Genomic DNA, 23195 nt, shown 5'->3' with positions numbered 1-23195 from the left:
TTAGATCTGCGTCGACGATCCGATCAGATTCGGCTGCGAGATACTCGCCGCCTGGGCGCCGCGAAGCCGGTTCTTCCGGAAGCCCAGCAATGTCAGTCTCCGGCTCAATCTTCTCGACGGCGGACTGAAGCTGTTGTCGGTCGACATTATCGACATGGGCCGGGCACGCGGGGCTTCAGCGGGACTCTCCGATCCCGAGAGCGATCCAGCACGAGAACCCGGGGCGCTGGTGTCCATCATCATCAGGGTAGACTGGCGACGCTTGCTGCGGATCTTGTCGGTGGTGTTGCGTGGGTCCAGCTGGAGGGAGAAGTCTTCTTTGATGTCATCGAGGGCGTGGGAGAATCGACGCAGGAGTGTGGAGGGTCTGTCCCCGTAGAGCGATGGCTCCCGCTGTTCCAGGCCGTACATTTGAGGGGGGGTCGATTCGGGGGAATCAGACCGCAATGGAGTTGAGTAGTAGCGAGGGCATTTTACAGGTTCCCTCCGACGAGGAAGAGATGGGAAGTATGCCTGAGGGTGAGGATGTTGCAAGATGGGACTATTAGAACCGGAGGAGGAAGAGGAGGACGAGGAAGTCAACATCATTCTTTAAATTTTGTCGATAGGATCGAAGAGCTCCGAATTGAGTATCTGAATTAGGGAATTCTTGGCTAGTGAGTGGTGATGTACAAAAATGTGAGAGTGGTGATAACGATAGCGATAGCGATAGCGATAGTGATAGTGATAATAATAGCAGTAGGAGGAGTAATAGTATAAAGTATTCGAGTAAAAATTCTCAGCCCAACCCAAGCCGAGTCAGACAGTTCGTCTGATGCCGGTGTAGGGATGGGCTGGGGTTTAAGAAATAATTATAGCAGCGATTGGAAAAAAGACTAAAGGAGGGAAAGTGGAACTGCACATTGTTAGTGAGTGGCTCAATACTGGATCGGTATTTTGGTACGGCTGATGTATGTACGGATCCGTATCGGGACGGTCTCCACGTCTCTAATGTGTATGCACTCGTTCTGTTTCTGTTTCTATTCCTTTATCTTCCAGTTTTCTTGATTTTAATTATTTATTTCTTAATTTATTTAATTTTTGTTTTTTTAATCTTATAAGAATTAAAAACATGATTTGCTTGTCATAAGAAAGTCATTACATTAACAGCGACCACGACTGACATGGTCCACAGGGTTAACCACCGGGGCCGGTTTCGCATTTTTCTCTGGATCATACAATGAAAATATCGGCTTTAATCTATGAGATCTCGTTCTGTAACATCGGCGGTTGCCTTGGGGGAACCGACCGGTGTTCATTGGCCGACGTGGCGGCTGGCAGCCCGTCCACCACGGAACAGATTGATAATGACTGAGATCCGTCGCAAAATCTGGTTTCAGTTGAAACATGGACAGAGAACGAGGTCTCCAAGTCTCCGAGAAGGTGGTACATGGTATGACAGTGTAGTGGCAGTTGAGAGAATGGTGTATCTTATGGAGTGTGTTTATGGATGGGTAAGAAAGGAGAATACCAAATGGTAAGGGGAAAACCCAAAATAATCAAGAACAATACCTACCTAACAGGAGATGGGACCACAATCCACTGGGGGCCTCATTCCATCGGAAGCACGGGAGTTCGCGCAATAAGGATGCGAGCCAGGACCACCTGTACTCTTTGGTTTGAATTTACTGGCAGGACCTAAAGGTACGGGGCACACCATTCGGTCGGGAATGATGGAATTCTTTGTCTCATTGGGGAAGTATCTGGCATCATTCTTCTGACCTCCATGCATACACATACACCTACTAGTCCTCTCTACTAATTCTGCAAACGAATGTGGTACAATTATGCATACATCCGTCCCAGCCCTGAATAACGTGATACATACTCCGTACGGGGAGCTTCGACTAGAAAATTCCTGAACTGGATCACTGTCGGTAAAAATAATCTCTCTGTAACCAATGACCCTGCCCACCTTTGCCCCTAACGCATTAGCGCTCAATCAGCCACTCTGATACTTGCTCGTCATGATTTCATCGCAACCCCCACAGCCACAAGGGATGTGGATTCTTTCTTGGCATCCCCCCGGCATGTGCGCACTCCGTCCAGAGATTGGCTGCTAGCACACGAATTCGACCAACTAAACCCCTTCTTTCCCTAGTCCGGAAAACGTAATATGGAAGGAATCTGCGAAAAGAAAGGTTTTCGGTGTCCGCCGTCAACAAGGTTCGTCGTTACCCACTGTTTTGGGAAATGCAATCGGTCCTGGCGGCTGATGTTCAGCCCATCATGGCGAATTCTCTACCACTCCTTTCGCGCCGGTTGGCCTGGTGATTGCTCATTGGAGAATCAAACCGTCGACTAACTTGAGTTCGCCGATCACGGCACATTTGGCGCTTGAGAAGGCCCCATGGCTCGTTCGTCTGCGTATGTACAATGCCGCAATCATGCGTCATTGTTACGGGGGTTTTATATTAGGTGAGATGAGTCTAAAACAGTTTCACCCATGGTGCTTCACTTGAAAGTTGACAGAGACGATCCATGGATGACAGGCGGCTGACTGTGGTCTTCATGGACCAAAGTTAATCTTTCTCAATTGTTCGCCTCCATGACAACCCCCAGAATGAAAAGTCAATATGAAAAACAACGACCTGAAAATAAAAAAGGAATCTCCCCGACTGGGAGTCGAACCCAGGTCTCCCGCGCTTGTTCTCGTATGAGATGACAAGCGGAAATCATGACCGTTAGACCATCGAGGATTTCTAATTATAGAAGAGCTTTACTATTTCATCCTATAAACAGAAATTCTCTCCTCATACCTTACTTCCGACAGTTCTGACGATGCATCTGCAGAATACCACGTCAACCATTCTAGAACCCCGTGAGTCCATACCTACAACAAACCGATGCATACCAGGTGGATCCAGTCCTACCCACTGCAATGCATAAGAAAACACAGTATCCCAAGAAAAGAACCACACAATGAGACCTTTCCTCCCATGCAACCCATGGAACCAAAACAATCCCAAACAACCCAATCCACACCTCCCCAAGCAAGGACAATACAGACACAATAAAATACAATGAGCTGGAGATACTCAAGTTTCAGAATAACCCACACACGGGCATTCCAGACCGTTCCCACTAACTCGTAAGCCCGGTCGTCATCAATCAGCCACTCAGCGGTCCCCCACTCGATCTGCCGAAACCTGCTCCAACGGAGAGATGACAGATGGCCACGACCGGCGCACGAATGGGGCATCATCGCTTATCCGGTCGGCTCCATCTGATGGACAACAATGCTTTGACCGTACCATTCCCGATTGGCTCCGGCGTCTCGGAGCCTCACCTGTCACTCCGGGAACTACGCGGCTTTGCGAACTCCATCCTATAAAGCGTCGTATGCTTGCAGCAACCGGTCCTTTCTGATTCGCTACGGATTTTGCCCGTTTATTGTGGCTGAAGCTTGTTTCACTGGCCATGTGTGATTTTACGCTGCTGCCTGGGGACGTCTTGGTGATCGGCCGATTTGCCCGTCCTCGGTAAAGGAGATCCGGGGAGGAGCCGAAGGTGGAGGACGTCAAAAGTTTCTTTCTATAGATGTTGCGATAATATCTAGTCGGTCGATGGACAGCAAGGGCTGCGTTCATTGGTGGTGCTTTGACAAGTTAAAGCCGAGGACGAGTTCACTGTCGAGCATGAATACCGAAACTAGAGCAACATCATGCACCAATCATTCCATTACTCCATCGCTTAGCAGTATCGCCATGCCTCCACCAACATTGCTGAATGTGAAACGCAGCCATTGTACCGTACTACGATATAATGGTACGCCAGCGCTTGCCAAGAAACGTCCTATGGTTGGAAGGATTCTAGAACTTGGACAAACACATGTGAAAGTATTGACGCATAGAGCGTCAACTCCGAATTTGCTGCTTCGCATTTGCCACTTGTGAGAAGCCTATGATTCTCTGCGGGCAAATTCTGACCATTCATCCATACCGGTCTGACTAATACATAAGCGGAAATCTTAACGACAAATTTCTGGGATCTCAACTATCACCATGAATGACAGGAGGCTACAAACATTGCACTAGCTCCTCGGCACAGTAACAATTCGTCAATGCGTTAAGTAAGTCAATTCTTGGTAGGGCTACTAATCACTAAAGTACATACATTGTGCCAAGCTCATCAACACGTTTAAAACGAGTGCAGCGAGCACTGATGACGGAAACACAAATCCTCTAGCCCAGCTGTTCAACAGTACTAGATACATCCACCACATGCCAGTTACTAATCTAGCCCAGATCTACTCGTCCGTTCAGTCACGTCTCTAATACACCAATTTAGCTACTCCATATTCCCTGCAGATAATCACCCAGCTCCTATCTTGCTGGACGACTCTACTTTCCCTATTGATCTCATTTCCGATAAAATCGAAAGTGAACAAATGACAGTAGACTCTATAGTTTCCTTTTGTTCTTCAGCGGTGATAACGAGTTGCTCAAACCCTACACAATTGACTGAATGAAAGAAAGATTCAGACCAATATACCCTCTGCGCAAGTAGCGTTGACTCTCAAAATAGCTGACTAGAGGTATAATATTCTGACGATCACTTGGCACAGCAATCGAGCAGCACATACAAGGTAGATCCTCGGCAGAAAAGCATAGTATTAAGAAAACAACCACACCAAACATACCGACGATCTTAACACGACAAAATAAAATAAGCTAAATAATCCTGAGAAAGTAAACCGATCCAAAGCCCAACAAGCTTCTAACCCAATTTTAAATTCCACCCGTGCATATATATATGTACATAGTATACAATCCTATCCTGATAAACAACCGATAAGAAAAGTCACATGTGCCCCGCACTCCGCAACGCCAAAAAATCGCCCAAAAAAAAGCCCCCTCCAAAACCACCACCTCAAACAACTACCCAAATTACCCAAAAAAAAAAATGCCTGTAAGCAAACCAAACTCAATATCCTCCCACAATCCCTCCAAATTAACAATCACACCCCCAAATAACAGCTCTTAATCCTAACCGGCTACCCCTGCTCGGGGCTAACCCACCGCGCGAACCAACTCGCAACAGGCCTCCAAGAAACCCAAGAAGCCGTGTTCCCCGACGCCGAAAAACCGCCCTACAAAATCCACGTCGTATCAACACATGATGAAAACCGCCCGCGCACAGTCTACGACCATGCGCGCACGGAGAAGGAAGCCCGCGGCGCGGCGTACGCGCGGGCGCGCCGTATGCTGGGAAAGGACAGTTTCGTGATTCTTGACGGCATGAATTATATCAAGGGGTATCGGTATCAGTTATGGTGTGAGGCGAAGGCGTTGGGGACGACGTGCTGTGTTGTATGTTTCTTTCTTCTTTTCTTACTGTACTTCCATGTCCATATAGAAGTACTAACAAGGATACCTACAGGTCCACGTCGGAACACCAATCGACCAATGCGTCGCGAACAACGAAGCCCGGCTTAATCGCCAGTCTCAATCTCAATCGGAACCTGAACCTGAATCCCAATCCCAATCCGAAACAACAACACCTGCTACAGATACAAATACAACTACCGAGAAACCCACAGACCCAGAGCAGCCCTACCCACCCGAGCTTCTCCAAAACCTCATCTTCCGGTACGAAGAACCATCCACACACAGCAGATGGGACAAGCCCCTATTCACCGTCCCCTGGAGCGACGAAAAACCCCCAATCGCCGACATCTGGACCGCCCTAACAGGCATCCCGCCCCCTTCAACAGCTGCCGCCGAGACCGAGGACCAACTCCCAACCCTAACCTCAGCACTCACAAACACTCACCTCTCCTCCGCCGCGTCGATAGCGCCCTCAACAACAACCAAAGGAGGGGGATCCTTCCGCCGCGAACGCCCGAAGATAAAACCCCACCTTGCTACCGTGCAGCCGACCTCTACCGATTCGGGACTTCTCTATAGTATGGAGAAGCGGACGTCGGCGGTGGTATCTGCGATTCGGAGCTTCGTGGTCGAGAATCCGTCTGCGGAAGGTGCGTTGGCGAAGGCCGGGGATCATGCGGATGGGATTAGGATTGCTGTGCCGGAGGTGGAAACGCCGGTGTTCGTACCGGCGCATGTGGCGATGACGGCGACGACGGATGAGCTTGGTGGTGCTGGGGGGATTCTGGCGGTGCCCAGGTTACAGAGGTTGAGGAGGCAGTGGATTACGTTGAATCGGGCATATGTGGCGAAAGTGGCCGGGGGAGATAAGACAAGTCTGGGGGCGGATCAGGTTGGGGATGCGTTTGTGAGGTTCTTGAATGCGGATTTTGCAGGAGAGGGGGTTGCTTGATGAGTTGTCTTTACTGGATTTGCATGAAGCGAGAAAAGTCTGGATACTGGTGTTTATGAGCGTGTGGATAGAGTATAGATAGGGTTCGATTGCTGTGTTATGGTTTACGAGTGATGATCTGATCTGATTTCGAAAGTCTAATCTTATTATCTTTTGCAGACTGGAAGCCCTTCTACGAAGTGGTTATGTTTTTGTAGAGAAAGTAGCAACGGGGTAGTCTGGTATTGATCTGAACATTTTGTTTGAAATAAACAGAAGGGGAATATATATGCGAAGAAGCAAAGCATAAACAAATCAGTAGGGGAATTGAAGAGAATATGCAGGGTATATCTTTATATCCAGGTAGAAACCAAAAACCAATACACAGTGAACAGTGAACAGAAATATAAACAAGAAAGGGTAAATAAGCAAACGATTCTAAATATCCCAAGGCGCCGAGCCGTATCCTTTTTTTTTTTTTTTTTGGTCTTCCATTGTCCCAACCAATGTGTGATGATTTTCTGTGCTTTCACTTTTTTCTTTTTTTCTTTTTCTTTTTCTTTTTTTTTTTTTTTTTTTTTTTGTTGCAAATAGAAAAAATTTTTGAATTCTGAGTAAAAAAACACCAATTGAGAAGGAATGTTACATGGAATAGCAAGCTTTCCATGTCAGGAGAAGGGGAAGTATTTCCAATGGAAATACTAGTTCAAAAGGCCATGCCTGGCGGCATTTGTGGCAGATTGCAGCATTCCTGCTCCAGTAGCCACAGTGACAATCTCTAGGTTGCTACTAACCAAAGTAGCATCGCTATGAGAAAGGACAGTCAACTGCCCAGGTCCACTGTGGCAGCTCGGAGAGGACGATGGTCAGTGACACATCGCTGCGGAGGTGTGCTCCTGGCAAACCGGAAGGTATGTATGAGATCCTCTATACAGAAATAGGAAATCTAGCAAGGCCGGGGAAGTGAACTCGGACAGGTCCGCGGTTCTTTCACACATCCATAAGGGGTTCTCATGATGGACATCATGAGATGTTTAAACGGTAAATCATCCAATCCTTGGTGACCTTAAAGGGACAGGCTGTCAGCATGATTGTGGCTCCCTTCGTTCAAGCAGGTAGACCATTGGCAATCTGGGCAGCAGCCTGGCTGGCTTCAATGTGGCGGTAGTTCAACCCCAGAGTGATCAGCTCCTGAAGGCTGGCGTTGACCTTCTCGTGCATCGATGAATCTTGCGGAGTGATTTTGCTCAGCTCCTCGAGGAGTCGGGAGCGGCAGTTGTAGTAGTTCCTCTCTGCGTTCTGAAGTCTCTGGCTGTGATGGGCGGAGGTCTGCTGGGCCGCTTTGAGCGGGTTGGTCTGGGACTGGGTGGAGCGAGTGCGCTTCATGGTCTGCGCTCCAGAAACGCCAGTCACCCGACGCTTGCGTCCAACGGCTTCCTTCTTCTTAGCAGCCTGGCCGGTAGTTGGGGAAGCATCTGGGGAGCTGGGTCGGTCAGAAGAAGCATAATCGTGGACGCGCCTCATGTGGTCAAAGAGGTTCCACCGACGGGGAAATCCATATCCGGGAATCGAACGGTCGCATCCTTCAAAAAGGCAAAGGTGAGGGTTGTCTCCATGGCCATGGAATCCATGAGCTTCGCGCTCGTGGCGGAAGAGGCATGCATTGGAAGAGAATTGCAACTGGGCATCCATGCAGGCAGGCACCTTGCAACGGTATGGCTTCAGGTGGGAATCCAGATATTTACTACACACAATTAGCCACATTTTCCCGCGATAGTAATGTGTCGGAACTTACTGATAAGCACACTTCTGGGTGGTGGGAGCGTGGTTGCAAGGCTTGTCTCCGTTGGCAAAAGGGCAGTAGTACTTTCCATCATTGTGAGTAGGCAAAGAATAGTATGGATGATCCCGGGGATTGCGCAGTTCAGTGGATTCCTTGGTGGATCGCTGCCGGACGGGCTCCTTTGGCAGGGGAGGGAAAAACTCTGGGTCCTGCTTCACCTGGGTCTGGGATGGTGGGGTGTGAAGAGCTGGTCTACGTGCATTCTTAGAAGCCCGGATGGTTCTATTGAGGGGGATAGGTGATTAGGATCATTCCAAGACATGATCAATACGTAAATGGGAGTCAAAGGGGGACTTACTTGTTTGGGTCCTGTTCCGCGAGCGGCGGCGTGAGCGGGAACAACGGGTCTCCTAGATTGATACCATGGCTTCCAACGGGAGTGGTTGTAACATCCTTCAACATGGCATCCTCGTGGGTCATAAACGATGGGTATCCGGTGTGGGAACATGAGGAAGTAACAGAGACATCATTACTCGCTTCCGTCAAAGGGGGAGAGACGGGAACGGGGTGAAACATGCTGGAAGAAAATTGTTCAAGTGGTGATCCGTGGTAGTTTCTGGTATCTGTCACCATGGAATTCCAAGCATCGCTAGCAGCCAGGTGGCTGTCGTCTGTGTGAGAGCTGTGGCTAGACAGCGCATCATCAGTGCAGGACTGGTTCCCGCTTTGGCCGGAGACATCATCATAAGCAGTCAAGTCCATCATGGAGTATGGGTTGAAATCTTGGGGATGTGTGAGATCCAGGTCATTATCATGAAAGCCTGGGTATTCAGATCCGGTGTGATACATTACATCAGTGGGGCCCACGGTGGAAGGCATTAATTGGTGGGACAAATTGAAAGACAACATCTGTACTTCTGGAGATTCTGGCTTGGTGGATGGGATGACACCATTGTCTAGTGAGTCCACATCGCCCAAAGCCCATGACGGCAGTCCGTGGGGAGTTCCATGGCTTTGATGTGTACTGGAGCACAAAGAGAAATTGTCCTGGCTTGAAAGGTCATCATCCTGGATCGATCTGGAGGCCATGTTTGAGATTCCTGGGATTAAATCGGTATGCCTGGGCAGAGAGATGTGGTCCATGTTTTTCAACGCTGACTGGGACAAAGAAACCTGTTCTGGGTCGTTCTTGATGTGGCAAGGCATTGTGATATATTTGAGATCCAGCTCAGCTGGGAAGTAATAGCAAGCACTAAAGAAAGAACTGGATGTCAGTAAATAAACCTTTGCATTTCTGAAACATGATCATTGACACTAATGAAACAACACATGTCCGCGATCCAGGAGGGAGTGACGTCCTAAGAATCGGTTAGTTGACTGAACGATTGCCTGAGAATCATCGGAAGTACCAACCAAAGAACATATGATCCATTAATACTATCACTAAGGTCCAGGCTAAGTGACGTGATAATCCAGGCAACTATACACACAATGGCCAGACAAGAAGCGACAGTAAAAGCACAGCGACATGGGGGTCCACAACGCATCCGAGCTACGCGCCGTGTTGTGATCCTTCAGAGATTTCGATGACCAGCAAAATCCATTGAGTATTAGTCCAGAAGACTACAAGACCTGCGAGCAAGGTGGAGTAAAGGTCAAGACATTATCAGGCGCGAGGTTCTGTCTCCATTGGTGCCGTCAATCTCTCAGGTGTTCATCAATTCCAGCAAACATCATTTGATTCATCCAGAGGTGGGGCGATTAGAGCATTGTGTGGTCCAGGGGCAGGTCAAGGCTGTAATACATTATAAATTCCTCAGGGCGGTGGGTCATGTCCAAGATGGTTTCATTAAAGTCCAGGGGGTATCCAAGGGCCAATATAATCCAATTCTCTTCTCCGGATGGAGGAAGAGAGTCCACGGGTCCAGGAACGGTATAAAAGAATCCAAGTGGGGTTGAGTGTGCAACATTAAACAACACTCAAAGTGTCCAGTCTCACAGCGGGCGCTGGGACAAAAATTGTTTCCATGGTCATCATTATTCAAGTTACCGTCATTGAAGACGGGGCAAGTGTCCAGCACGGCAATAGTAGACAAAGCAAATCAGGAATCCAGCAAGTCCGGTAATACGATATAACACGGGTCGTCCACAGTCGGTCGTCCAGGGTGATTTGTCGAGATGCGAGACAGAAAGGAAACGCAAAAGCAAAAACAAGAACACAAAGGAAAAATCAAGGGGACTACCTGTTATTTGTCGATGACTGCTCAGACCAAAAAGCCTGGGAGTGAAGACACAAAGCACAAACTAGGCAAGTCCTATCCTGGAGAATGGACTAAGATCCAATGGGTTGTATGGTGGACCAGAGGGAGGTTCTTTTTCTTCTGAATTCCAAGATCCACGGGTTGGACTGGAGGTAGAGAAGCAGAGAAAAGAAAAAAGCAACAAGAGGCCTTCGGCAGAGCAGTTGGGATGTGTGGGAGTATGGAAAGGGGATCAGCTGATTTGACTGTGACAAAATCAAGCACGAAAGCAGTATAGTGGAGGGAGGTATTGTATGTATGGTGACGGATGTATGTATGTATGATAGAAAAGTGGAGTGACGTTAGGGGGGGTATCTCTTGTCAAAACAAAAAAAATCAAAGTTAAGGTTAAGAATTCTCCTGAATCCTTGGTTTCGTTTCTGTCCTGGGAATGGTTTCTTTTGTTGGAAGACCGAATGATGTCTGAAGTAGAAATAGAAGAGATCGAGAAAGAATTGGATCCGGAGGGGGGGAAACGACGGCTTTTTAGATGCTTTGGAGGGAGAAAAATGGCAAGCGTGGGGTGGATTCGCAGCGTCTGAGCGGCGTGACGGACTCGCATTCTGCAGCAGTAGCGGCGCCTCACTAGGCGGATGGCGGGCGATGATTTGGTGCTGCGCGACATGGCGGTGATAGTGGTGCAACATGCGACTGTGTTGAGCCAGCCAATAACGGAGACTTGACGTGGCAGCGGGACGAAGGATCCTCTTTCCCGTGGTCCATTAACGGTACTTGCCCAATCTGGCGGTGAAGCGGGTCCCACTTCGGCCCGTTCGTTTATTGGCCTTAAAAAGGGGTCCTCATCCCGTCCATTGCATCATTGGAGGTGAATCTCCCTCCCGCGACTAAAAAAGGCGTTCGCCAGAACCCAATCCTGCAGGTATATCTTGCGCTCTTCTACGCCTATCATTCTCCCCCCCCACTCCCCTCCCATCTTGTTTTACGACTCCCCTATTGGAGATCCACTTCTGCCTCGTGAAAGTTGCACTTGACTCCTATGAGTCCCATCCCATCGTTTGGCTGTGAGCCCTACCACGTCAAACCCCTCCATCTCATCGGGGAACATGAAAAGATGTTGCTCACCTGCATGTCACTGCGGAAAGGAGGGGTTGCGATACCAATGGACCCCTCCTCTCACCCTGTCTGACACTTTGCGACTTCATCTTGCAGCGCGTCTGTGCCAACATGCTTCACTTATGGACTGGATGAGAACGAAAGTACGTCGGATGACAGGGAGAGGGGTTCCTGTTTCATGACAACACAGTAAAAAGGGGGCTTACCATGATTATTTGCTCTTGTTTTTTGCTTATTGCACACACATACAATGTGTCACTGCTGGCCATTACCTTCTTTACACTTCGACTACTAGTGGGTTCGCCAATGGGCTGCCCCATCAAGCCCACGTTGGGCAGCAATGCGTCTACTAGAAGATGATAATCGGGGCCATCGGGAACCTTATGAGAAATGAATTATTTTATTTGATTGTTTAGGATGTAGCCTAGCCATAGAAATTTTCTTCTCAAATGGAACGTATCATATTGGTGGTCTACTATCTTCTATAGTCTTCATTCAGTCAGTCATGAGCTTCAAACTTAATAAACAATGAAAGTAAGAATGCAATGACAGGCAGAGACAATATCAGACAAAGGTGAAAGATGGTATAAGGTTGTCGTTCAACGGTCCGAAGACCTCAGGTGAACTATGCTTATAACTTATGGTGATCATCATAAAAGGAAAAGGGGGGGGAACGAGATTTCCATGTCTCCGCCGTCGTAACAAATAATGACAAGGGGGAAAAAAGAAAAAAAAAGAGAGAAAAAAAAATTAATCGCTCACCTATTATTATTTTTATTAATTTTAATTTTTCAGGAGACCAAATAATGATCAATTATTGAGCCGAATCTCTCACATTGTCTCAGCCAGGGTGTCAAAGCTCTGCCAACATCAAGGCAGACGCAATCCAGACCCGGCGTAAAGACTGGTGTTGGATTTGGTGTTGGTGTTGAAAGAAAATGTGTCGGAAGGAAGAGAACAGGGGAGGTTCAGCGTGCGTAAAATAGTCCAAGCGAGAGGTCATGTGACTGCAAGTATTTTGCACTGTTTGTATCTCCCCATGGCTGCCCGAGCCCTACTCGGAGTAAGTCGCGTGGCTGGCCGCTGGCTAGGGACCATTCGGGTCATCGCCCGGGCCGTGCCGCTATGTCCTTCCATGGCTAGGTGCTGTACACTACTCCCATCGTGGTCTCGGGCGACAGCGAACTAAATTTAAGGTCTTTAGGCCACTGCAGGCCAAGCGGGCTGCATATATCTCTCGCAGGAATGCTAAATGACGGAATACATGTTGATCTTGCTGTTTCTCATCATTTACAGCATGATAGTGTGTGGATGAGTGTCGATCAGCAGCCCTTGCTATAGCTATTTAAACAATAAGCATAATATATTGATATTGCCACAGCAATCCGAAGTCATGCAGTGATTAAATATATCGTACTTATCGAGAAAGGAGCCGTGTGAATTATACCTAAGGTAGCAAGCAAGGGCTATTCTTCTACACGGGTAGCTCTGGTCCCTTGCTGACGGCGCATATCTCGTGCATACAGAGTATATTTAGGTCTCTACTGCCGATTGCATATCAAGGTCCTGTAAAGTAGAGTGATATTGCGCTCAGCGAGAAGAGCTTATGAAAGTAATAGGAACTCAGCTTGGAAAGAAAACTCGTATTTAAGAGGAATTCAAAGGGCACCAAAACATCGTACATACATCTCTGCTATGTTGTGTTGGAAGGAAAATAGCTGGTGGATACAGAGTATTTCTAAGAGAAAGGTTTTGTTTTGCAGAATACCAGATTAATCATCAAGTAATAGCGTGGGTAGTGTAACGGTTATCATCCTTGCCTTCCAAGCAAGGGACCCGGGTTCGACTCCCGGCCCACGCATCTCTTTTTGTCTGGTCTCTTTCTTCTCTGCTCCTTTTCTCTCTTTTTTTACCTTACACCAGAACTGATCCAAGAACCCGTGCGCTAGAACAAGTCCGATACCATTCCCCATTTGCTGCAGAATAAATACGCCTTCCTCCGTATGATAGTATCTGGAAATAGCCGTAAGTAGTCTGTACTAATTATAGCATTATCGGCACTGATTCCTATTAATTGACAACGCTTTTCTTTTCACCCTTCCCTAAACTATAGAAACCTTGAATATAGTCTCCAAGAGTTTCGTTTTACTTACTGTATTGCATGGAACATATCTATTTGATGTGTTCTGGACCACTTATCGAATCCTTTGCGAGGTGATAGACAGTACATGATACATAACCCTAATGATTTCAGCACATCTACAAGATCGTCAGGCGAAAGGTTGCCAGATCGTTAAGATATGCCCCTGGAACACCATAAATGTTGCTGCTTATGACCAGAACTAGGATTGCTCATTGATACATATGTGATGATCCTTGCAGAACGCATTCCTGACTGCCGTATATTTGGGCTTGTCTGGCAGTTGGCCATGTTATCAGTGTGTAGCCGGTAGCGGATTGAGGAAGCATTCAATTCAATTCCAAGGACCCTGCCATTCCAGCACGGCTCTGATTCAGGAGTACAAAGTAGGAATGGATCAAACAAAAAGCAGGACAAAAAGAAATGCGTGGGCCGGGAGTCGAACCCGGGTCCCTTGCTTGGAAGGCAAGGATGATAACCGTTACACTACCCACGCTGGTAGATGTTTTATATTAGTAGGATTTAACATATAGACCAAAGTATTTTTTCAACGTAAAACGTATACTTCTCAAGCCCTAGACATGCCTTCATGTACCATCAAACTCGAACACACTACTTCTTCACGTGTAAGACGGAGACCTTCCGTATTTCAAAAGCCATCGAGTCTGTCTAGTAAATTCACCTCAGCCAGTCCAGGATCGTTAAATAGTTCTCCGTTGAGTGGACCATGATCCTCGTCCCTATCCTATATCATACAAGCCGAGATAAACTTTTCCACCCAATACTTATTTCCACCTGAGCTGGAACCTTGAACGGGGCCATAGGGGGTCTCACGTAGTTTCATTCCGTTTGGAAGACCGAAGACTCGGCAATAAGACACTAGCATCAAATTAAGTCACAGCACGGTCCGTAATATATATATCGGGGACAAAATGTCACTAGCTTATGTAGACGTATGCTCTATATCCGTCTCCAAGTCTATTCCAATAAAAGTTACTAAGCTGAGTTATATTCATAAGAGGAGGACTGGGGGAAATATGCTGTCTTTTATCTTTTTTTTTATTTATGCGATACTTGATAGACATAAAACACAGGATTACCGCCACCCCGACCCATCCTGAACAACATTTAACATTTCTGTTTCCGGCCACCACTTATTCCAGGACATAACGTATAAAGATGTAGACAGAGCTACTTAGCAGACAGATGACCTTGGGTAATATATGCTATACGTATGTAAACATCCCAATATAAACAATCGTGGGCGTGGCAAGTCAACTTTCGCACACATCAATTACCCAGTTTTTGTCCTTCAGACCATCTCCACATAATCTGGTTTATATCACGAGTAGCGGTGCCCACAGCCACTCTAATCTATCACATGTCTATATAACGCGGAACTAGCGCTTTGGTATATGCCTGACGAGTAGATCCGCTCAGCAACGCTTGTAAGACCCGACCAGTCTATGGAGAGCAAGTCCGTGAGATGCTTTTTCGATTGCAGTATGGATACCATAGAGATCTAATTACGCAAGAAACGGGTGCTGCGTAGCTGTAAAGACGGTCATTACTACTGCCAATCAACCCAGAATTATCATTACCATTCTATATAGAGTAGCCGGCCTCGTGACCAAACCAAAAGACCATCAGCGTTCTCCAGTAATCACATGATAGAATGTACTATACACTTCTTCCAACATTCCCACACATTCATCTTTTCAAGGGGAGACACCCCCTCTATACCATCAACTATACCATGCTACAATAAAAACCAAAAAACTATGAACTGGACAGGAGGTCGTCTCCATCGGCATTCCACCACCAACGCGCCCAAACACAAACACAAAGGACAGGCTATTAGAAAACCAACTCAAGGTCCGCAACAAGTGACTCTATTTCACAAGTTCAAGCAAACCAAGGCTCAAGACCCTGATAAGCATACACCCAATGACAAGGACAACCAGACAAGTCATCAAAAACAGGTAAGTCTACATCTCTGGGAACTTGCAAAAGTATTTAACCAATATAATGTATACTACACAGTCCCCTACGATCTTAGCATCTTTATCACCAAACCATCGATCCTCGAAAGAATCCACTCGTCTAGAGAGTATTAAACATCAACTTTTGGTAAAGACAGACTGGGCTGCTGTTTCGGCTGCGCGTCCATTGAAAATGACCTTCCCACCACTGGAAGAGCAATTTGGCAAGAGACGGAAGCTAACAGAAGCGGACCGGAGGAGGTTGGATAAATCCGATAACCAAGTGTTCCGCGGGGAGGGCCCGCTCTTTCGTTATGGATTTCGGAAGAATGAAACGTTGTCGAAAATAGGAACTATTGATGGCCTGGAGATAAGGATTAACGGAAAGAACGCAGGTGTTGATCAGGTGCCTGCATTCGAGGATATTCAGCAGAGCAATCTATCATCGCAGCCAATGCTGTTGGATCATGAGGAGACTGTTCTTCGGGAACCGTCAAGGACATCGATGGTAACGATGCCGACTGGTGAATACTCGTCCGTTATCCCGGATTATCATTCAAGCCGGACGTCGCTGCTCTCGTCACCATCTAATATTTGGATTTCCCAGTCAAGAGTCCTTTCGGGGTACTTGTCTGATTATTGATTATATCATAAATGTACGATACGAAGTAATAGCATATAGGCAGCTCCTTTGAAGAAATTATTTTGATTTGATTAGTACAGCTATTGGAATACATACAAAGCCTACTGCCTGGCTATGTAGTACATTATCAATTGCCGGGTCCCCCCCTCGGGGGCTTTCACCAGCCTCCAGAAAGATACCCCCTTGTCTTGATACAGGTTAGTAGACATCACATATAGTTGGACACAGAGTTCGATAGACTTCTTTCTTATGTCGGTGTCTTCGGCTAGGATGTCCCTTGCTGCTATCGTCCCAACCTGTTCCAAGATCTCATTCGAGAACCAAGCCCCTTTCTTGTTCGCGTCCCCAATTAGGTCAGTGAGTAGAGAGAGGGCCATAAGGATGGACCGATATCCCGGTTCGTCCCGCGTCTCACGTTGTACATATTGGACAAGTGTATCAAGCATGCCTTCGAGCTTTGATGGCTCGCAGTTACGAAACCACTCCAACGCGGTTTGCTGGAGTTCTTGAACAATCCAAGAGTTGGTTTCGAAGTATCTTCTCGCATGAAAGATGGCGTCTATTGCGTCGTAATCAATCACAAACAAGTTCGGGCAGCTCTTTTCCAACAGACGAAGGGTTCCAACAACCTGGGTCTTCACGTCTGCGTAGTCGCCATTGTGTTTTCTATCTGGGCTCGGCTCTTTGCGCAGCTCCACCAACAGTCCGTCGAGCAAATCATCGAAAACTGGCCGAGTGAAGAGTTTCTCTCCATGATAATGAATAAGGTCCTGTAGCTTTCGGTATGCAAATAGGTCGAATGACCTGGAGCGGATTCGTTGGCCCGCAACCCGGACCATCTCTTTCGCGTTTTCTAGGTGTTCTGAATGTGGACTGATGTTCCTTCGTTTGTTGCTCAGGCGACTCCGAATCTTAAAGCGCGCAAAATAAGGCTCGGATTCTTCAACACGTCGTTGGGCTTGAGATGTATGTTCAGCAGAGTCAATCGTTTTCTCAACGCGACGATCTTGTTCACTCGGAGGGGATTTGCTTGGTGTATTTTCATCGCGACGATCTAGTTTATTGATAGATAATTCGCCCAGGGCATTCTCATCGCGACGTTGTGGTTTGTTGATAGATAATTCGCCCAGTGCAGTTTCGTCGCGACGATCCGGTACATTGATAGATAATTCGCCCAGGGCATTTTCATCGTGATGATCTGGACCAGGGGTAGGTGATTCACTCAGTTTATTTTCATCGTGACGATCTAGTTTATCGAAAGATATTTCGCAAGGTGCATGGTCATCGTGACGACCTGCTTCATTGTTGGACGATTCGCCCACGGCAATTTCATGAGGATGTTCAGTCTTATTGATGGATAATTCGCTCAGGGCATTTATATCGCGATCATCTGGTTCATTTGGGGGTGTTTGGGGGGATAACTTGGGAGATGTTTTGGGTGTTGTTTTGGGGGATGTTCTGGCCCGAATACCTCTCTTGATAGCAGCGAATTGTTCAGACAAGCTGGAACGCTTTCTAACCTTACTAGCAACCTGGGTAGCAACCTGGGTCTCATTTTCGTTGCTTGCGCTAGGTGCAACTGGGTCGACGGCCATGGTCATGGGAATATCGAGTTTCTTGGGCTTGCTCTTCGTTGAGCTGGGCGCCTGCCCCAGGTTTGCTACCCTCCTAGGTCTTGGCGAGCTGTCAATGTGAACGGCATCTGTGGCGGCGGTTTTGCGAGAAGAATATGGATCGGCAGTCGCGGGTCGTGCCAATTCGGGTCGACGGGGTTTAGCACCAGGTCGCATAGGCGCCGAAGAAAGTGAAGAAAGAGGTGCCCGAGCGGTGCGCCCAGTAGACTTCGCCGGGGGATCAGATACCTTTGTTTCACTAAACGATGACTGGGCTGATTCCGGTCGTGGAGGCAAAGTCTTGGCCGGGGCCAGACGAGCCTTTTTGTGTGCTGCAATAGCCTCTTTTAGGGCAGAGCGACTAGGCACGGTGAGAGTGTCGCTTGACAAGTAACTTGATTGGTCACGGTTTGGATTCGCCGGATCTTTTTCGAGTAGATGGCGGGTCTTGTTGTCAAGATCGGATAGAATACTGTGCAGGTGTTATGAAACCAGTCATTCAGAAGTGAAAAGAAGTAACTCACTTGTTGCCCCTTGCAGGCCACATCTGATGAAAAGTCCAGAAGGCACCCCTCATCGCTTCCCTTATGCCTGGATTAGCATCGGTGAGTCCCCTCTTTAGGGACTTCTCGAGTAGTGCCAAGCCACCACCGTGCTCAAGCGAGCTCTTGTGATGGCTTTGTTTGTTAAGTAGGGTTTTAAGCCACCCTGCAGCAAAGAGACGTAACTGGGCGTTCTTGTCCTGGCATGCACTCGTCACGTGTTGCAGGAGACGTGGAGTGTAAGTCACATTTGCCAGGACATCGTTGACGGAGACATTGCCGTTTTGAGCGCTAATCTTTTTCATCCCACCACAAAGCTTGATTAGGTTCTGCATAATGACCTCGACCATCGGGTCTATTCTGGACCCGCCGATCTTGGCCAAATCCTGTATCAAGAGGCACCCATTGGTGGATAAAGTGGTGCGAAGGGAGTTGACTGCTTTGAAAATACCATCGAGATTCGTCTTAATCCCGGTAAAAAATGGCTGAGGAAAATCATGGGGGGCGTTGCCGTAAGTTAGTCGGCGGAGAGAGGTAATGTATTTCTCACGGTGTCTCCAGTTGTCCTCGGATTCGCGACCTTCGAAAGCTGGAGACAGCACACGGAAGAGATCTTCGACTTGCTTCGACGTTTCTGCATGAAGCGGCTGAGGAGCTTCACCATCCTGGGAGCTCGGTCGGGCAGTTTCCATATGTGGCGCTTTTTCTGCCTCAGGAGCCGCAGCTATGGTCCGTCCTTTGTCGCTCTTCGATGAGCCAGGGCGGCTTTTGATCGGCTCCGGTTCAACCATTGGTGTAGCTGGCAACCATTAGCACGGTATGGTTATCAATGCAGAGGAAAGCAAAGTAAACGTACCTTCTTTAGAGGGTCTTAGGGGGGCTGAGGAGACTACGGCAGCAGGCTGCTGGTGTACGACCTCTGCTCGAGAGGCGGAACGTAGAGGATGAGAATCCGTGCAGGGGGTATACCGAGGCTCTACTCGAGAGCGCGGGCGAGCTGTGGAAGAGTGGTCCTCAAGTCCGATATTTGCATAAACTGCATTCACGATCGATTGACGAACGTTCTGAGCAGTCATTTCTTTGGTCAGGTCTGCTTTAGCCCGTGCAGGCGCACCCCTAAGCCCTTTGTCAGCCACATGAGTGATCCTAAACAAAACACTTAACCCCAGGCGAGAGCATACTGAAATAGTTCGACTACAGTCGATTTAGCAGTGTGTCTCACGAAACTATCTGCATCTTCTAAGCATGAAACCACGCTCGGCACGTATGATCGGAAAAGGAGACCGTGATTTCTCGACATCTGCGAACGCCGGTTAGGTAAATGATGCAACAGTAGAAGGGTATTAACATACGTTAGATAGCCATATCAGGCTTGTCTCTTTGGCCTTAGGGTTTTTCCCCGTCAAGGCTACTTCGAGCACATAGTGCTCTACGTCGGCGCTGGCAGCTGGCCATAAGTCGGTGAATATTTGAGCAGCTTGAGCGCGGACACGCTCTTTGTGGTCTCCCAGGCGCTCGAGAAGTACGGGGCAGAAGTGACGGGCATAAGCGGAGACGATATGAGCCTGGTCCTGTATGAACAGCCGCTTCAGGAAGTGGCCAAACGTTGAGAAACCGGCTGCGTAAAGGGCGGCGTGATGAGATGTGATCGCTAGCCGTAGGCTCTCGAAAATCAGATGCACTGCATTATCGGGGACATTCTTCTGTTTGATATCGGATTTGATGCTCAGCAGATGGCTGACCTTGACATCAATCGCAAGGTTATTGTTCTTCAGGACCGCCAGTAGCTCTGTAGCTTTTCCTTCCATGTTGGGTGCGAGAAAATGCTCAATACGACAGACAACTCGGATGACATATAGAAGGACAACGTCGGAGTAAACGAGGAGACGTCTGATAGTCTTCACATAAAGGATCAAAATAAACTCGAATGTCGAGACAGGTTGGCATCCAAGCTGGATGGAGAAGTAAAGGGGGGAGACGAAGTAGAGGTTCAAAACCCAAAGGCAGAATGCGAACTCGGTCACAAAAGAGGTGAGGCTGTAGAAACCCATTTTGAATGATTAGCATAAGCTGAAAAGTAGATGCAGGTGCGCCAAAAGCAAGTGTGCGATTGTGAATGCGAATGTGAGTGTGAGTGTGAATGGATATGGTTAGAAAGACGACGGGGGGGAAGGACAGACATCCTAAGCCAAACAATCCAGAAGACAGTGATGAGGAAGGAGCTCATACATACCTTGATTATGGCCGTTGCGATGGGAGGCGCGAGTTGAGGAGGATGATGGTGAGGAAGCTACTATCCTGACGGCGACACTTCCGAGGATGGTCTGCAGCGACGGGGGGGTTTGCAACGGAAGGAGCGATAAGCGAATAGACGCGCCGATAAGCGCTTCGAACTCCACCCTCTTTAGATAAACACAGCGATTTTATAAGGATTAATTCAACCGAAGTTCAAGAATTCTTTCGGTGAAATTCAAGTGTTGACGTGCGACAGAGCGAAGGAAGTGGACGGAAGCCGAGTCGGGTCGTTGGTTCCCTGGATCTTTTTTTTCCGCTTTGTTTACCGGCAACATTGGCCACGGAAACCAACAGTCAGTGGGGGGAGGGGGTCGAATGCGCCTGAGGTCTCTGCAGCCCAACGACTTTTAAACAGAAAGTTACTGGTATCATGATCGCAATCTAGAAAGAAGTTTTTTTTTTCCCCCTCTTTTTAATTGAAAAAAAAAAATTAAAATAAAATAAAATAATGAAGAATGATTAGATCGCATTATTTATATTTAAGTACTTAATCTGGAAATTATATATGGAGTACTGCAGTAGAATTTGCGCAGTCCTATAGTTATATTTCCGCCGATTCTTGGTTTGTTTTCTTGTTTACATTCAGTATATCAATTTCCCACCGCGTGTTACAAAAAGTTATGCTCCGCAAAGGTCCGGATTTCGCGATCCCAGTGAAATCTCTTTAATTGTTAACCTGAGTCTAGGTTTATATCACAAATACACATTTTTCTTTTCCTCTTTCTTTGTTTAAATCTACAATAGATATATATCAATGGATTTAAATGACATATGATCCAATCATCATTGACGATTACAGGACCGTTTGGCTTCTCCACCCGATCGTCGGCTGGCGTGGGCACTTGGACCAAATACCTACCATGCATCATGTCAAGAAAGAGCCGCAACAAAGGTGGCATACACAGTACGACAGCACTTAATATGGGGAAGGATCCATCGATGGGCAATTGGAAGAGATCGATTGGCTGATTCGGTCGAAGAAGCATGCGCCTGTCGAATCAGGTCCTGTGAACAGATCGGGGCGCATGCAACATGTACTTAGCAGTAATACATTTAGTGCTTCATATAAGTAGTGGATTTATACTCCGTCGTATTACGAACATTCCAGTCAAAGTATATCTTGCGCCTACAGACTCCTGTGGGGATATCTTGACGCAGAACCTACATTCTTCCGCGTCCTTCCTTGCGCATTCGATTATTGTACGGGGTTCAACTCGAGATGTTACCTGTCGACAGTCACTCTCTCCCCACCGCCATCTCCCCAGCCGATCCTAGTCCAAACAAACGGTCCACTGTGCCCCCCAGACCCAAACTTCGTCTCCAGATAAATGATACACGTCACCCCGGTTCTAATGCCTTCTTACTCCTCGTCCCTGACATTGCATCTACCATCGACAAAGCCCTAGCTGATATTATCGAGAACCTCTACACTCCACCCCATCCGCAAGATGAACCGCGCACCGCCAAGGGCCCAACCACCCCAACCTTCACACCCTCCATACCGCCAACCCGATCCGTAACCTTCTTTCTCCGTGACATTGGCGGTGTAGCCTACACCACCGGAATGGAGCTGGACGATGACCATAAGGAGATTCACCTGTCTCTTCAGTATATCCTTACCGCCATGAAGCTGCCCGATCCCAAAGCCGAGATAGTTGGTGTTCTCACCCATGAGCTGGTCCATTGCTACCAGCATACGGCACCCCGCCAGGATAACGCCTCGGTACCACGTCCGCCCGGAGGCCTGATCGAGGGCATCGCGGATTTTGTGCGTCTCAAAGCTGGCTTCGTTCCGCTGCACTGGAAACGGCCCGCATCTGCCCAGGAGAGAGCTGAGAAATGGGATCAGGGCTATCAGCATACAGCATTCTTCCTAGAGTGGCTGGAGGATGTGCGGATTGGGAGAGGCGCAGTTGGAATGCTGAACGACCGGCTTTTGCGAAGCGGATATATCGGTGAGAGCGAGAAGCTGGAAGACGGACGTCCGGGCTTTTGGAAGAATCTGTTTGGGTCCGGGGTCAGCGAACTGTGGGACGACTACGGTAGATACCTTGATAAACACGGTCAGATGAGCACAGACCGAAGCGGTGGGGATTGGGAGGATGAGATTGTCAACCCCTCTGAGTGACTTTCCTTAGATCGCATCGTTGGTGTAGTTGATGCATCCGCGATTGTAAGTTCCGTAGATTACTACGAGTCTCAAGTACTCTGCAAGTCGAGGTCATGTAATATGCATTCATTCGGTACATACATCTATGTACTTTTGTCTAAGAATCAGCCCTTACAACGACTCGGTTGTAAGGACCGTTTCCTGTCCAAAACGGATTGGGGTGAAAATGCAAAGATGTAACCAAGACAGATGAGAAAAGAAAAGTTAAAAAATAAAGATAAAAAAAGGGTTCAGCAGAAGACATCAGACGAATGAAATAGATTTCCCATACTGTACAAAACCTGTTCTTGCAAAATTCGAATAGATAATATGTAATGTGCTCTTGCTCCCATCGACGACAAGTCATGTCATAT

At 47.7% G+C, this 23195-nt stretch overlaps 6 protein-coding genes and 3 non-coding genes across 9 annotated transcripts; 4 read left to right on the top strand and 5 right to left on the bottom strand.

Moving 5' to 3' along the window:
* Positions 1-588, bottom strand: AO090012000651 (uncharacterized protein; the record flags this gene model as incomplete). The annotated part of the gene is made up of 1 exon (XM_001727577.3): positions 1-588. The coding sequence occupies one exon, from the start codon at positions 586-588 to the stop codon at positions 1-3; it is 588 nt and encodes a 195-aa protein (XP_001727629.1).
* A 2061-nt stretch (positions 589-2649) lies between these two features.
* Positions 2650-2738, bottom strand: AO090012t00017. The gene has a single exon. It is a non-coding gene; the product is annotated as a tRNA-Asp (tRNA).
* Positions 2739-4944: 2206 nt separating this feature from the next.
* On the top strand, positions 4945-6321 carry AO090012000647 (putative RNA polymerase II Elongator complex associated protein Kti12; the record flags this gene model as incomplete). Its single annotated transcript, XM_001727576.3, has 3 exons — positions 4945-4950; positions 5019-5351; positions 5422-6321. The coding sequence occupies 3 exons, from the start codon at positions 4945-4947 to the stop codon at positions 6319-6321; spliced, it is 1239 nt and encodes a 412-aa protein (XP_001727628.1).
* A 1086-nt stretch (positions 6322-7407) lies between these two features.
* On the bottom strand, positions 7408-9630 carry AO090012000646 (putative C2H2 finger domain protein; the record flags this gene model as incomplete). Its single annotated transcript, XM_023236571.1, has 5 exons — positions 7408-8044; positions 8096-8365; positions 8442-9315; positions 9368-9441; positions 9497-9630. 5 exons carry the CDS (start codon positions 9628-9630, stop codon positions 7408-7410), a joined length of 1989 nt encoding a protein of 662 aa, XP_023091485.1.
* A 3616-nt stretch (positions 9631-13246) lies between these two features.
* Positions 13247-13318, top strand: AO090012t00016. Its single transcript has one exon. It is a non-coding gene; the product is annotated as a tRNA-Gly (tRNA).
* Positions 13319-14021: 703 nt separating this feature from the next.
* Positions 14022-14093, bottom strand: AO090012t00015. Its single transcript has one exon. It is a non-coding gene; the product is annotated as a tRNA-Gly (tRNA).
* A 1679-nt stretch (positions 14094-15772) lies between these two features.
* On the top strand, positions 15773-16222 carry AO090012000644 (uncharacterized protein; the record flags this gene model as incomplete). The annotated part of the gene is made up of 1 exon (XM_001727574.3): positions 15773-16222. The coding sequence occupies one exon, from the start codon at positions 15773-15775 to the stop codon at positions 16220-16222; it is 450 nt and encodes a 149-aa protein (XP_001727626.3).
* Positions 16223-16323: 101 nt separating this feature from the next.
* AO090012000643 (uncharacterized protein) lies at positions 16324-20428 on the bottom strand (the record flags this gene model as incomplete). Its single annotated transcript, XM_023236570.1, has 6 exons — positions 16324-17612; positions 17694-18307; positions 18360-19176; positions 19234-19493; positions 19559-19677; positions 19730-20428. The coding sequence occupies 6 exons, from the start codon at positions 20426-20428 to the stop codon at positions 16324-16326; spliced, it is 3798 nt and encodes a 1265-aa protein (XP_023091484.1).
* Positions 20429-21891: 1463 nt separating this feature from the next.
* AO090012000642 (basic secretory family protein) lies at positions 21892-22800 on the top strand (the record flags this gene model as incomplete). The annotated part of the gene is made up of 1 exon (XM_001727572.1): positions 21892-22800. One exon carries the CDS (start codon positions 21892-21894, stop codon positions 22798-22800), a length of 909 nt encoding a protein of 302 aa, XP_001727624.1.
* Positions 22801-23195: the final 395 nt, after the last annotated feature.

The sequence above is a fragment of the Aspergillus oryzae genome, chromosome 4, assembly GCF_000184455.2.
Source record: "Aspergillus oryzae RIB40 DNA, chromosome 4".
Classification (NCBI taxonomy): Eukaryota; Fungi; Ascomycota; class Eurotiomycetes; order Eurotiales; family Aspergillaceae; genus Aspergillus; species Aspergillus oryzae.
This window is presented reverse-complemented; position numbering and strand designations above follow the sequence as displayed.